The sequence below is a fragment of the Amblyomma mixtum genome, chromosome 9 (assembly GCF_055824585.1).
Source record: "Amblyomma mixtum isolate Tamu chromosome 9, ASM5582458v1, whole genome shotgun sequence".
NCBI lineage: Eukaryota > Metazoa > Arthropoda > Arachnida > Ixodida > Ixodidae > Amblyomma > Amblyomma mixtum.
The window spans coordinates 69,177,830-69,190,373 of NC_143020.1; the positions used below are offsets into that span (position 1 = coordinate 69,177,830).

The 12,544-nt window shown below is 52.9% G+C and overlaps 1 protein-coding gene across 1 annotated transcript; it reads left to right on the forward strand.

Moving 5' to 3' along the window:
* The first annotated feature begins 9,076 nt into the window (after positions 1–9,076).
* On the forward strand, positions 9,077–10,736 carry LOC149329567 (uncharacterized). Its single transcript, XM_089559270.1, has one exon. The coding sequence runs from the start codon at positions 9,077–9,079 to the stop codon at positions 10,193–10,195; it is 1,119 nt and encodes a 372-aa protein (XP_089415396.1). The 3' UTR covers positions 10,196–10,736.
* The last annotated feature ends 1,808 nt before the right edge of the window (positions 10,737–12,544 follow it).

Consider the following 12,544-nt stretch of genomic DNA (forward strand, 5'->3'; position numbering starts at 1 on the left):
TTTCCTCCAAAGATACACTCGCCTCTATGGGAGCTCTCGGAGAACTAGCGCTGTGAAAATGTACCTTCCTGCACATGCAAATGCGTCGCTGCATTTCCTGCAGTACTCCAATGCAACGGGCAGCAACGATTAACCTGCGGTAATTTTGTCCGTCTGTCCACAGAGGGACCTCAATTACAATAGAACATCGACCTGCATAACAATATCACCCACGTATTTATAAGCCCAGACTAGTTTGATGATGACATATCGCGCACCGTGCATACACAGCAGCGTAAATCCTTGTACAGGATATCCATGTGGTCCGCCTCCTCCCGGCAGGAAACAAAAAGGTTACAGGTAAGAAACAAAGCTTATCGCGAAGATAAAGCTTATTCTTCTGTGGGAGCCCGCCGCTTAACCTGGATAGAAATGCAGGCTCAAACAGACCTCAACTTCAGGAGAGTACCGATGCAATTTGAAGCCTACATTCTACACAGAGCACGTATTGAGCAAATTTTTTAATAGTGGATGCGTATGTGCGGGGAGGAATATTGTTCTTGAGGTGGACTTGGAAGGATTAGTAAATCTGGCATAGATATGATACAGGAAATTAGGTGTTTGCCAATTCACAGCATGGGCCCAGCCTTGTATGTGCGCGCTGTATATATGGTCGCACAGGTAGAATCATGAGATACCGTGCTGTCCAGGTAAGCTGGGAAGAAAGCGTTGAAAAGGTGATAGACCAAGAACACAGCTTTAGAAAACACCTACGCCTCTTGGAACACCAGTCAGAGAAACGCAGCGACGAGATTCCTACCGAATGAAGGAATGCCTGATTGCCTTTTATTTCATGTAAACCTACAACCGTACTTGATCAGCAGACGTCAATTCATTATAAAGAGTAGAAAACAACGGTTTGTATGGTAGGGTTCTGAAAAGTAAACTTCGACAATCACATTACCTCCTAAATGTATTATGTGTTGATCACGGGATACGATACACGAAAAGAGAAAAGAAAAGATTTTCATTTTTTGAAGCATTAATGAATTCAAACATTTGAGCAACCGTGCGATAGATGTGTGTTGAAAACCCGTAGGCAAAAATATCATGCCTTAATCTGTTTGGCTTAGGTCGCTTTCATCGGGACCGAAACAATCCCCACTAATAGGGAAATTATTCAGCTACAGTGGCAGTTCCGCTTGAAAGACAACTGTTATATGATCCAAAACTGTGCCTGCGACAATAGCGGCAACACGCTTACCAATTCGGTTGACTTCTTACAAAAAAGGTGCACTCTACTACATACAGTACCGCATTGCGGTGGACCACGCCAGCAAAAAGATGAAAAAAAAAGAATTCTCTTCGTCGCGAAAAAGCAGGAATAGGAAGTTTTTTACCCACTAGTCGTCAGCGCACCTCACTGACAGGGCTTGTTGTTCACGGTTTATTTTAGCTCATCTAGCATTACAAACGTTCAGAGTAGCTGGCTGCGACAGTCAATTAATGCAATGCTTAAATCTACCCAAGCAGGATAGGTAAATGGTCCAATATTCGATATGGATGGCTTCACGCTAGTCCTTTGTAAGGCCCACCTTTGCCCATAGATTTCTAATATTAGCTCAGTTAGCTGTGCTGCTTGCGTACCACTCGGACCTTCACAGATAAGAAGGCTCATAACCATAGCTTTTTCTCTTTTAGCCCATTAATAAACACCATGACGTAAGAAAAAATATTACGCACAACGATCACCTTTGACTACTAAATATTTTTTTTCACCCACTTTCTAATACTTACAGATTCGGAGAGCCAGAAAGAATGCGAGCGTGTAAAGGGGAAACTCGGTCCATATCTTACAGTGCCTTCAATATTGCAGAAATACGTGTCCTTTCCTTCAAAGCTTCCAGACGTCCGAGCAATCTGTGCGGCTCCATAGTACGGCTTCTATAGTATATCCTATCTATTCAGCGTACAAAATAATCAGCAAATGAGAGCAGCATTCATTCAACCATTTCCACAGCGCCATGCAAGTTAACCAGCCATTTTTAACTGTATCGGGCACTGTCGAAAAGCCAGTTCAACACCGCCTCACCGCCGCACACAGCGGCGAAATCAGCGAGATTAGGCGAAGCGGTGAAAGCTGCTGCTTCAAATAGTCTCCTCTGCCCGGCTCTTCCCACATGCACCCATAACGCCCGTCACCACTGGTGCCGTCGTCATCCGACAGCGAAAGCACACGCGACTGCTAGTTGTTATCGCTGCTCGCTTACTGCATGATGTGGCAGTATTTTTTTGTCCGCAACACGTATTCCTCGCAAACAACAAAGAAAAGAAACGAGCAACGCATTGAACGAAAAGCGGAGCTTGCAGGAAGAATAAAACGCAGGCAAAGTGTGCAAAGAAGACAACGAATTTGATTGTTTCGCGTGAAAGTGAAAGACGAGGACTAAATTGGGATTTGACGATCTCGTTACATATACCACTACACCTTGGCCAATCCCCCCACGGGGGTATGTGCCATTATAAAGAGGTTTGGTTTTGTGGGGTTTAACGTCCCAAAGCGACTAAGGCTATGAGAGACGCCGTAGTGAAGGGCTCCGGAAATTTCGACCACCTGGGGTTCTTTAACGTGCACTGACATCGCACAGTACACGGGTCTCTAGAATTTCTCCTCCAAAGAAATTCTAGCCGCCGCGGCCGGGATCGAACCCGCGTCTTTTGGGTCAGCAGCCGAGCACCATAGCCACTGAGCCACCGCGGCGGCATTATAAAGAGGTGAAGAAGAAGAAGAAGAAGACGATCCCGAATTAAAGACCACGGACCACTTCTTGCGCGGTGAAGATTTCCAGACGGTTTCTTGGTGCGGGCCGTGTTAAGGCTAGAATACACATAAATCGTTCCGCGGTATACTCGTTTGAATGATCCCGCAAAACATCCTGTCGGGGCAGCTTTCTATTCAATGCATGGATATATTTTGACATGGACATCGTGAGTTAAGGCAAGTACTCTCGGGAATTCAAAGCGGAGACCACGGGAGAAAATAACAGACAAACGAACGCGCTACCATGGCACACCACAATACTGCGCTGTACAAAAATGGAGCGAAACTTTTTGGTAAGCAGTCAGAGCGAGTGGTTCCGTCTGCCCATATCTTGTCCAGCGTGTGGCACTGCAACTTCTTTTGCAAAATTAATAAGAACGGTTTCTTGCCAAAAAAGAGGGGGGGGGGACGATAGAACAAGACAAAGAAAAGGGCGGAAATTGAGTGACTAACCTCTCGCCTCAGCAGCTGATCTGGAGGAAAGTCCCTCCACTCAACGTCCTCTTCGTCGTGCCACTCGCTGCCGTCGAGCGGACAGACGTGCATCTCTTCCTGGGCGCATTGCTCGTAGCACGAGTCGCACAGCACGTGCATGCAGGACAGCAATGCGGTCCTCTTGCGCACCAGTCCGCAAGCACTGCACACCCTGTTCGTCGGAATGGTCTTGACGAAACTCAGAGGTCTCCAGTCGAGGTCCGGGCTGAAGCCGACGAGCGTGTACTGGGTAGCGGCCGGAGGCATCACTCTTCACGTGCGCTCGCTGCCCCGCCGCCTGAAAAAGTGCATTTTTCCGCCCCCTCCGTGCGGGCTGTTATCTATTTCGTTTTGTCGTCAGGGCGACTATCAGAGTGGCATCCGCTGCCTCTGGTTAAAAGTATTGCCTGCTGCACCCGTTTGGCTGTCGTTATCTCTCGAGCTACATTCACAACCTCTTCTATACGTAGCTGTAACCCAGGTGGCTTTCTTTCAGAAGGGTTCGAGCGAATAATGATTTCTGTTCCGTGGCTAATGGCCGAAATTAAATTTCGCAGCACATTAGAAAATGAGGTACTCGATGTGAATCGCTCCAGGTACTGAGTGGGTATGTCATTGTAACATCGAATGGTAATGTTTCACTGTTAAAACTTCTCCGCCGAGGTGCGTGCGTTCGAGATTCGCGGGTTGCAGCCCGTCTGTGCCGGTGTTTCGACTCCAGCGAAAGCTCCAACTTTTCTTGCAAAACTATCCCGCTTTGCGTTGAAAAACAAGTGTTATGATCGGCGTCTCGCAGTACCCTACACCAACGCACGAATAAAAAACCGACAGAATTGGTTTAGGACTTCATGGCTGATATATCCTTCAGGATTTATTTTTTTAACTACAATGTTTCTTAGAAAGCTGTGCAGCTTTTCTTTGTAGCCGTATGGCTGCGCTTGGCTGGACATCAGTGAGTAATTACTCAATTCTTACTAATCTACTTCACCTTGATGGAATCTCCTCCCCAACTGTAGGGTAGCCAACTGGGCATCGCCTGGTTAACCTCCCTGCCTTTCCGTCCTTTTCTCTCTCTCTCTTAAAGCATCCTGCTGGTATTTTTATGAATTTTTATGGTATTTTTATGGTTTTTTATGAATTGTTTGCTCCTTGCGAAACTGTTTGTTCTTTGTGAAACTGTTAAGCGCTCGAAGCACTGAATTACTTGCAGCCATGCCTACAGCAATGCGATAAAAAGGCTCCCGTGCTGGAAGTTTCATGATTGAACTGACCACATTGAGAAACTGCGGATTGGTGTGAAAATTAGGTGCTGTGTGTAACACGTAGAAGATTTGGAGTTTCCTCTGGCATGAATGTTCGCGTTCTCTGAAACGCCTCTGGCAAATGCTCATCCCCAAATACAACGTGAAGAAATTAATGAAGTGTTCATTTTGTTGCGTAATTTTTTATTTGCGCCACTACCCAGGAGGCTACGGGCAGTCGGTACGGGTACAGCAAAAGAACACCCGCCGCTTCGTGCACTAACAGCAGAAAATCAAGTCGAAGCTGCTTATATTGGGTTTCTTACAGACGTTGATATTGAATACGGCTTTTTGGCGGTCGTGCTGGTGCATGAAGTCAAGTGAAGGAAACAGCGCAAAAGACAAGGAGACAACATTTCATTTCTTCATTTACTTCTGTCCCTATTAGGCTCTGTTATACTCCGAGGTAAATTGCGCGGCACTGCCACGTCACGTTGGCCGAAGCGAGACCCTCTATAATCAGACGCCGCTGGGCCTAGTGCACTGCACGGTTTCGGGCCGGCCCGAAAGCTCGGACCCGGCCCTGCCCGCGGGCCGGGCTGGGCCGGGGCATGATCTGTGTTGCCGGGCCGGGCCCGGGCCTGAAGTTGCGGGCCAGGGCCGGGCTCGGGCTTAAAGCTGCGGAACCGAGCCGGGCTTGGGTATAATAGGGGGGGGGGGGGGGGGGGAATGTGTAAGATTGCTTTATCTTTGAAACCAGTTACCCCAGGAAAAAATCCGTCTTTTGCCGCCGACATCGATCTGCCTCTCTATAAAGAGCAATACAATCGATTTTCGGAAAAGAAAGTACTGGACGCAAGTTACAATTCGAAGCCTTTGCCCAGCTCTCACCCGCCGTGCTCGTCTCAAGAGGCGACGGTCTGTTGAGCTTCAGGCCTTCGAAGAGGTCCTCCCCTCACCCGCCGTGCTCGAACTCGCTGACCGGCGGTCTGTTGGGGTGTGCCTGCCGGGCACCTTGGAGGACTGCTAGGACGACCGACCAACAGTTTCAATCGTTTATTGCATCTCGATCTCCCGATCTCCCTTAAAACACCAAGGCCAGCGATTAAATAGCCTGGCCAGACAAAGAACATGCAACCTCGCCAATCAGGCGCGAGGTTGATACATCTGGGCGGAACCAAACGTTTCGTCACAATTTCTCCTCGCAATCGCACGCACTGCACCAATCACGACTCTCTTCGCACTCTCCCGCGGTCGTCACGCACTACGCAGTGTTCGGAGTCCGCGGCTCGCATCCCGCGCACCACTGCCGAAGACAGGCGATTCTTGCATCCCAAGAAACGGGGTTCTTGTTACCCGCCGCTCATCTCCAGCGCGGAGTCCCGCCGCCGGAAGCTGTTGTTGATCGCACTTGCCGCCGCGTGGAGAACACGGCGTCGCCTTACATCCGGGCGGCGTAGGTTGATTCGAAGATCGTAAACGGCCGCAGAGAGATGCGCTTCAGCGTTTGGAGTCCGCTGCTTGCATCCCGTGCGCCAGTGTCAGAGACGCGCGAGATTCGCATTCCGGGGAGCGAGGTCCTTACCCGCCGCTCATCTCACGTGGGAGGTCCCGCCGCCGGAAGCTATTGTTGATCGCACTCGCCGCCACGCGGAGAGCGTGTCGTCGCCTTACGCCCGGGCCGCACACGTTGCGTCGAGCTATTGTTGATCGCACTCGCCGCCACGCGGAGAGCGTGTCGTCGCCTTACGCCCGGGCCGCACACGTTGCGTCGAAGAGTGTAAACGGCCGCAGCAAGATGCACTCGAACCACTTGAGCCACGCGAGTCGACGCCGCCGACGCTCCAAGGTTCGCGGGAAGCGCTGCCGGCCCAAACGAACTGCAAGACGCGCACCACAACAACCGCTCTCGAGTAAACCGAGTCGCAGCGACGCCCGCCGGAATGTGCGGCTGGCCCAGTTGCTTGCGTCTACCCTTGACCGCCGCCGGTGCATTCGAAGGGGAACTCGCTGTCTTCTCAGGTTCCGATGATGCACGTCGCGCTGAGGAGCATAACAACGCAGTTGTCCTTATTGCCCCCTTAACACACAGCTAAATGGTTTGCTCTACTTCGACACGTGTCTGCCTTTAAAGACTATCGAAACTCAGCAGGAATCAGCGCAGAGTCAGAAAGAAATACTTGGTCGTCCCAAAAGCGCCTGCGAGTAGAAAGGAAATTTCGGGACAATTTGCTGCTTTGAGAGTCGTTCCAATGTGGTTACACTACAAGAACTGTTTTAACGCTGGAATGCACTACAAATCCGGTCGATAAAGAACACTAAGAAGGCTACATGAACCACTGAAAATAAAGAGGGTCCATGCAACAACTAGGATATGAAGCTGTAGCGCTTGCTAGTATTCGTACTCCCGAGCCTTTGTGTGCATCTTTCCTGTAGTTCTGTAGCCCGCCGTGGCGGCTCAGTGGTTGTTGCGATCGGTTACAGGCCCAAAAGACGCGGGTTCGATCCCGGCAGCGGCAGTCATATTTCGATGGAGGCGAAAATCTAGAGCCCCTTTCACTGCGCGATGTAGGGGCACGTTAAAGGTCCCCGGTGGTCGAAATTTCCGCAGCCCTTCGCTACCGTTCCCGTCATAGCCTGAGTCGCTTTGGGATGTTAAATCCCCTAAACCATAAACCTGTAGTTATGTAGTAGAAATTATTTAACCGCTACATGATGGGTCTTGTTTTAATGCAAATATCTCGTGCTCTCAAAATGAAAGTTTCGCTAAATGTGAATGTTTGTTCCACTGACATTATATTTAGTAACCAATGATAACTTGTGACCCCGAAAGTTAAGTCGTACTCAATTTGTATTCTTTAGATTTTTCCTACAGGCTGTCTACCGACCACCGTCCTCAGACTAAAGTTACTCCCTCCTCGTCAGTGGACGCCGCGGCAACTGAACACAAGAAGGGAGCGTCTGTGGAGCTGCCATTCGACAGGAAGACCAGCGTCAGCTCCAATCAGTCGTGCTATGAAAAATAAAGAAAATGATGAAATGCTTTCCGAAGCCGTTAACCTCTCTCACCCGATATGCGCGTCTCTTACGCACGGTTCCCGGAGGCGCTGAAGCAGAAGTTATCGCTGTGTTGTTTTTTGTGCCACTCAAGAGATCCTCGCTGTGTACGGCGCGCTATACCAGCAAAAACTCAACGCATTTAGCCATCGATGTTTTGCCCCCTAGTACGTAAGAACAGGACTCTAATGCAAACCGTCACGTTGCGTTCGTAGCTGCGACTCTCCACAAGAAGGCAGGGTGGCCCTGACTCTGCACTAAAGCACCTCAGATGGCGGCAATAGGAGCAATTTTCCTGTTTTTGAAGACAACAATATTTTCTCGCCGTAATTGCCCTAATAAGCAAATGAAAGTGCAAGAAATTAATTTATGGAAATCTATGTTTTACGCATTTGAGTTATGAAATTCCAACTAACTGAACGACATTTCTCCTCCCAAAGATCAGAAGCTCGCACCAAATCCGTGCATTTAGGTATGAATAAAAAATTCTTGAAAAACTAGAACTTCTCAAGGACTGACTATATATATATATATATTGTGGGGATACACATGAATCCCCTGCCCCATTGTAACGGCCGCGCGTAATTATCACGCGATGCTATGCGCGCGCCGTTCGGAAGGTTTGCGAGGGAGGGCACTCACGCCGCCCCCGCTTCCTTTCTCGCCCCGCCGCGACGCCGCTGCAGGGACTTTCCCTCTTTCCCCTTTCACAACGGAGAGACCTCCTCTCCACAGCCCGGGAAGAAGGCGCGTTTCTCCCGAGGCTCGCGGTTCTTCTGGCGGGAGCCGTGCACACGCACGGATGAGAGATCTGCCACGGAGACCGCTGCCCTTATCGCCCGGCCACCGTGTGTGACTTGACCGCCGCGGGCCGTGAGCGAGGAACCACGCGAGGTGAGCGGAACCTTCTTCCCCCACATTTTGCGTGCGTTCTGCCCTTTGTGTTTTCCACCCCCGTACGCGAGCGGAACATCCTCGCTCGTTACGGCGGTTGTATTGTTGCTGCTGCATTGTATTGCTCGGGAAAATAAACGCTCCTCCGAGTAGCATACTCGTGTTTGTCCCCTCTGGCCCGAACCCGCCGTGGTTGCGACTCACCGCACCGCGGGTTGGGGGTCACAGCTCTGACTGCTAGGGCTGGCACGCTGGTGCTAGAGAGCGACAACTGCTTCTAGCCCTTTGAGCGTTACTACAAGAATAGACCCCCATATTCTTGGCGCCCAACGTGGGGCCAGAGGTGTGACAAACCGAGTGTCTGTGTGAGCGACTGCCGACACACAGACTAGCCATGGCGGCGAGCGGGATTGACATCCAGTCCCTGCTGTGGTTGTCCAATACGGCTTCTCAGCAGCAACATCTTGGCACGGCAGTAACAACTACTGCAGGTGTGTTCCCAGAGGCTGACGCTAGCCCCTGTGATCTTATATCGTTTGAGCCGAGCGGTGATTCACACGACACACCGGCTCAGACGAGCGGCGACGCTAGGCACTTCTCGCCAAGCGCTATGCCGCCACGTAGGGAGAGCATGGCGCGACACGTGCAATCTTGCTCATCCCACCTGGGCCCTCAGCCAGAACTACCTGGCCAGGCCCAAGAGGCTGTGTTGCGCAACGCCTTGCGCCTCATAGAGAGCCTCACGGGTATCGTGCAGAACAACCTGCAAACACCCGCTCCAGCGGCGAGTCCGAGGCTAAGGGTGGACCTTCCCAGCTACGGTGGCTACCATGATTTTGTCAGTGCCAACGAGTACCTTGAGCGCATGCTGACCTACCAGCAGGCGACAGGGCTTTCCGATGGCGAGATTCTGGCGCGTGTCGTGCCAATCTCACTGACTGATCAGGCTGCCCGCTGGTTCCGCCTTACTGGCCATCGGTCTCGCACGATGGAGGAGTTCCGAGCGAGGTTTCGCGAGGAGTTCTTGCCCGCAGATTACGAGCGTCGTCTGCGGCGCGAGTTGGAGCTGCGTACTCAGCATCCGGACGAATCGTTGCTTGAGTACGTGAGGGCGATGGACGAACTCTATCGTTTTGCAGACCCCTCAGCTTCGAACGGCGAGAAGGTAGAGCGTGTTACGCGACAAGCGCACCCTACCTTCGCAGCCTACCTACGAGGCGTACCGTTCAGGGACTTGGACGAACTCGCCTCGGCAGCCAAGCGCATACAGGCGGACATACTCGCCTCCCGCGCGTATCGGCCACCCCCGCCAGCGTCGCAGGCACTTGAGCCGCGATGCGCCTGGAACGGAGACACTTTTCGAAACCGTTCCCGGGGAGCCGAAATGGTTGCATTAAGTGACGGGCAACTGAGAAACGGTTGGGAACTGTCAGACCGAGCTCTCGACCCGTACACGTATGCTATGCGGTCAGCACACGCTGCGCGTGGCCAAGGTATGCAGAATCGGGACCGACATACCGACCCGAGGACGCTAGACCAAAGGGCATCTGCGACGGTTCGCCCGGCAGGGAGGAACGGTCAGCCGGCGCGAGGCGACAACTGCCCCGCCCGGCAACGGCCGAATACCCTCTGCTACCGGTGCAACCAACGAGGGCACTACGCCCGGGAGTGCAGTCGCCCCGTGAACCGAGAGCACGCGCTTTCGGGAAACGAACGCAGCCGCCGGTAAGCAACGCTTCGCAGCCGGCGGCGTCAACAGCGGTGCTCAGTGAGTCACACGAACTCCTAGCCCCGCTGGCTTGTCGTTTGGAACCACCCAGCGACACGCCAGTACCGCTTATTGAGCTTACAGTGGCACAACGTAAGTTCATGGCATTGCTAGACACAGGAGCGAGCGCATCCCTGTTTGGCGACGAGGTATGTGAGCATCTCCGTCGGAACGGACTCCGACTGCGAGCGAGCAACCTCACGTTCCGATTAGCCAGCGGCACTGCGCACGCGAGCGGTGCCGCGCGGCTTGTGGTGCGGTGGGAGAAAAGAGTGAGGCGCCAGCGCTTCGCTCACCTCCCCGGCCTATCGGTTCCAATTATTCTTGGTAGAGACTTCCTCGCCAAGACGGGCATTGTTATTGACGTCTGCAACGGAGGATATAGGGAGCGAGCATGTGGCACCCTGAAACCTTTCGTTCAACCCCAAAAAGCGTCGAGAGCACATTCGCTTTCTGATGCTTCGCGCGCAGACGTACGCAACGATCGCCCGAAAAAGAGCCTCGAAACGCCTTCGGCCCGGCTGAACAACCAGCCTGTCGACCGCGCCGAGAGGAAAAGCGCGGAAGGGAACCCCTCCCCTCCCGCGCGACCCCCTGTCCCCCCTGCGGTGGCACTCTGTGCCGCGGCGGCATGCAGGCCTCCCCACCCGCTGCTGGACAACTCAGACAGCTTGTCGGGGGAGGAAAAAGCGCGTTTGTCTCTGCTCCTAAACGAGTACGACGCCGTATTCACGGAGCGGCCTGGCTGCACTACGCTGGTTAGGCACAAAATTGAGACAGGCGACGCTGTTCCATGGAAGTGCAATCCTCGGCCAGTCAGCTTGGCTAAGAGGAAAGCGCTCGATAACGCACTGGACGAGCTTCTCGATACAGGCGTTGTGGAACGATCAAACAGCCCCTGGGGGTTTCCAGTGGTGCTGGTGCCCAAAAAGGATGGAACAACCCGCCTTTGTGTGGACTATCGACGCCTGAACGAGGTGACACGGAAGGACGCATACCCACTTCCGAGCATTCCCTCGATAGTGTCCAATGTTGGTGGAGCGAAGTACTTCACTACGCTCGATGCTAGCAGAGGATACTTTCAGGTGGAGATGACCCCCAGTGACCGAGAGAAAACTGCCTTCACTTGTCACAGGGGACTTTTCCAGTTTACCCGAATGCCGTTCGGCCTGGTCGGCGCGCCCGCGACGTACCAGCGTCTGATGGACCGTGTCCTAGGCGATGCAAGGTGGCACCACGCTCTTGCTTACCTGGATGACATTGTCGTGTATTCGGAAACCTTTGATGAGCACTTACGCCATCTCAGGGATGTACTGGAAAGGCTGAGGTCTGCGGGAATCACTCTGAACCCGAACAAGACCCAGATAGCGGCGACCCGAATAACACTGTTGGGGTTTACGCTAGACAAAGGACGCCTTCTGCCGTGCGAAGATAAGCTGCGGGCTATTTTGCAGTTCCCGTCGCCGGCAGATATAGGCGGACTAAGACGCTTTCTGGGGCTGGCGAACTTTTATCGACAGTTTATCCCAGATTGCGCAGCTCTGCAAGCCCCCTTAACAGCGCTGTTAAGGAAAGGTGTTAAGTGGCATTGGGGACCCGAGCAAGAGGCGGCACTACGCCATCTCACTTGCGCGCTCGCGGAAACCACAGAGCTAAGGCTGCCTGACCTGAACAGGGAATTTGTGATCCACACGGACGCTTGTGACCTGGGCTTAGGAGCAGTCCTGCTTCAAGAGCACGGAGGTAGCCTGAGACCGGTGGCGTTCGCCAGCCGCTCATTAACTCCCGCAGAGAGAAACTATTCCGTGACAGAAAAAGAATGTCTCGCGATTATTTTCGCTCTGCGGAAGTTCGACTACTATGTCGATGGAGTCGCTTTCGTGATTGAGACTGATCACATGGCACTCACTTGGCTGAGACGCCTAGGCGAGCCGTCCGGACGCCTAGCGCGATGGGCGCTGCTCCTCCAGCGTTACGACTTTACCGTGCGCTACAGGAGGGGCAAGAACAACGTGGTGGCGGACGCACTTTCGCGCGCGCCCGTTGACGGCTTGGGAAGTAACAACACTGCCCATTCCGCCGCGCCCGACAGCCAGAGCAGCGCGACTGCCGCGCAGCTCACACAACGCCCCGAGGGAAGGGACACCCCGCCTTCCCAGGGTGAAAGCGTAAACCACTTTGAAGGCATCAGTTCAGTGGTGAGCGTTTTCAGCAGAAGGGAGCTGTTGGAGGCACAGCGGGAGGATCCATTTTGTCGAAAAGTGTTCGACGGGCTCAGGGAGCCGGGCGGCGCGGCCGCGGCGCACATGG

Bases quoted from the DNA above. Each gene is read 5' to 3' on its own strand.
- LOC149329567 (XM_089559270.1), top strand. From the start codon at position 9,077: ATGCCGCCACGTAGGGAGAGCATGGCGCGACACGTGCAATCTTGCTCA.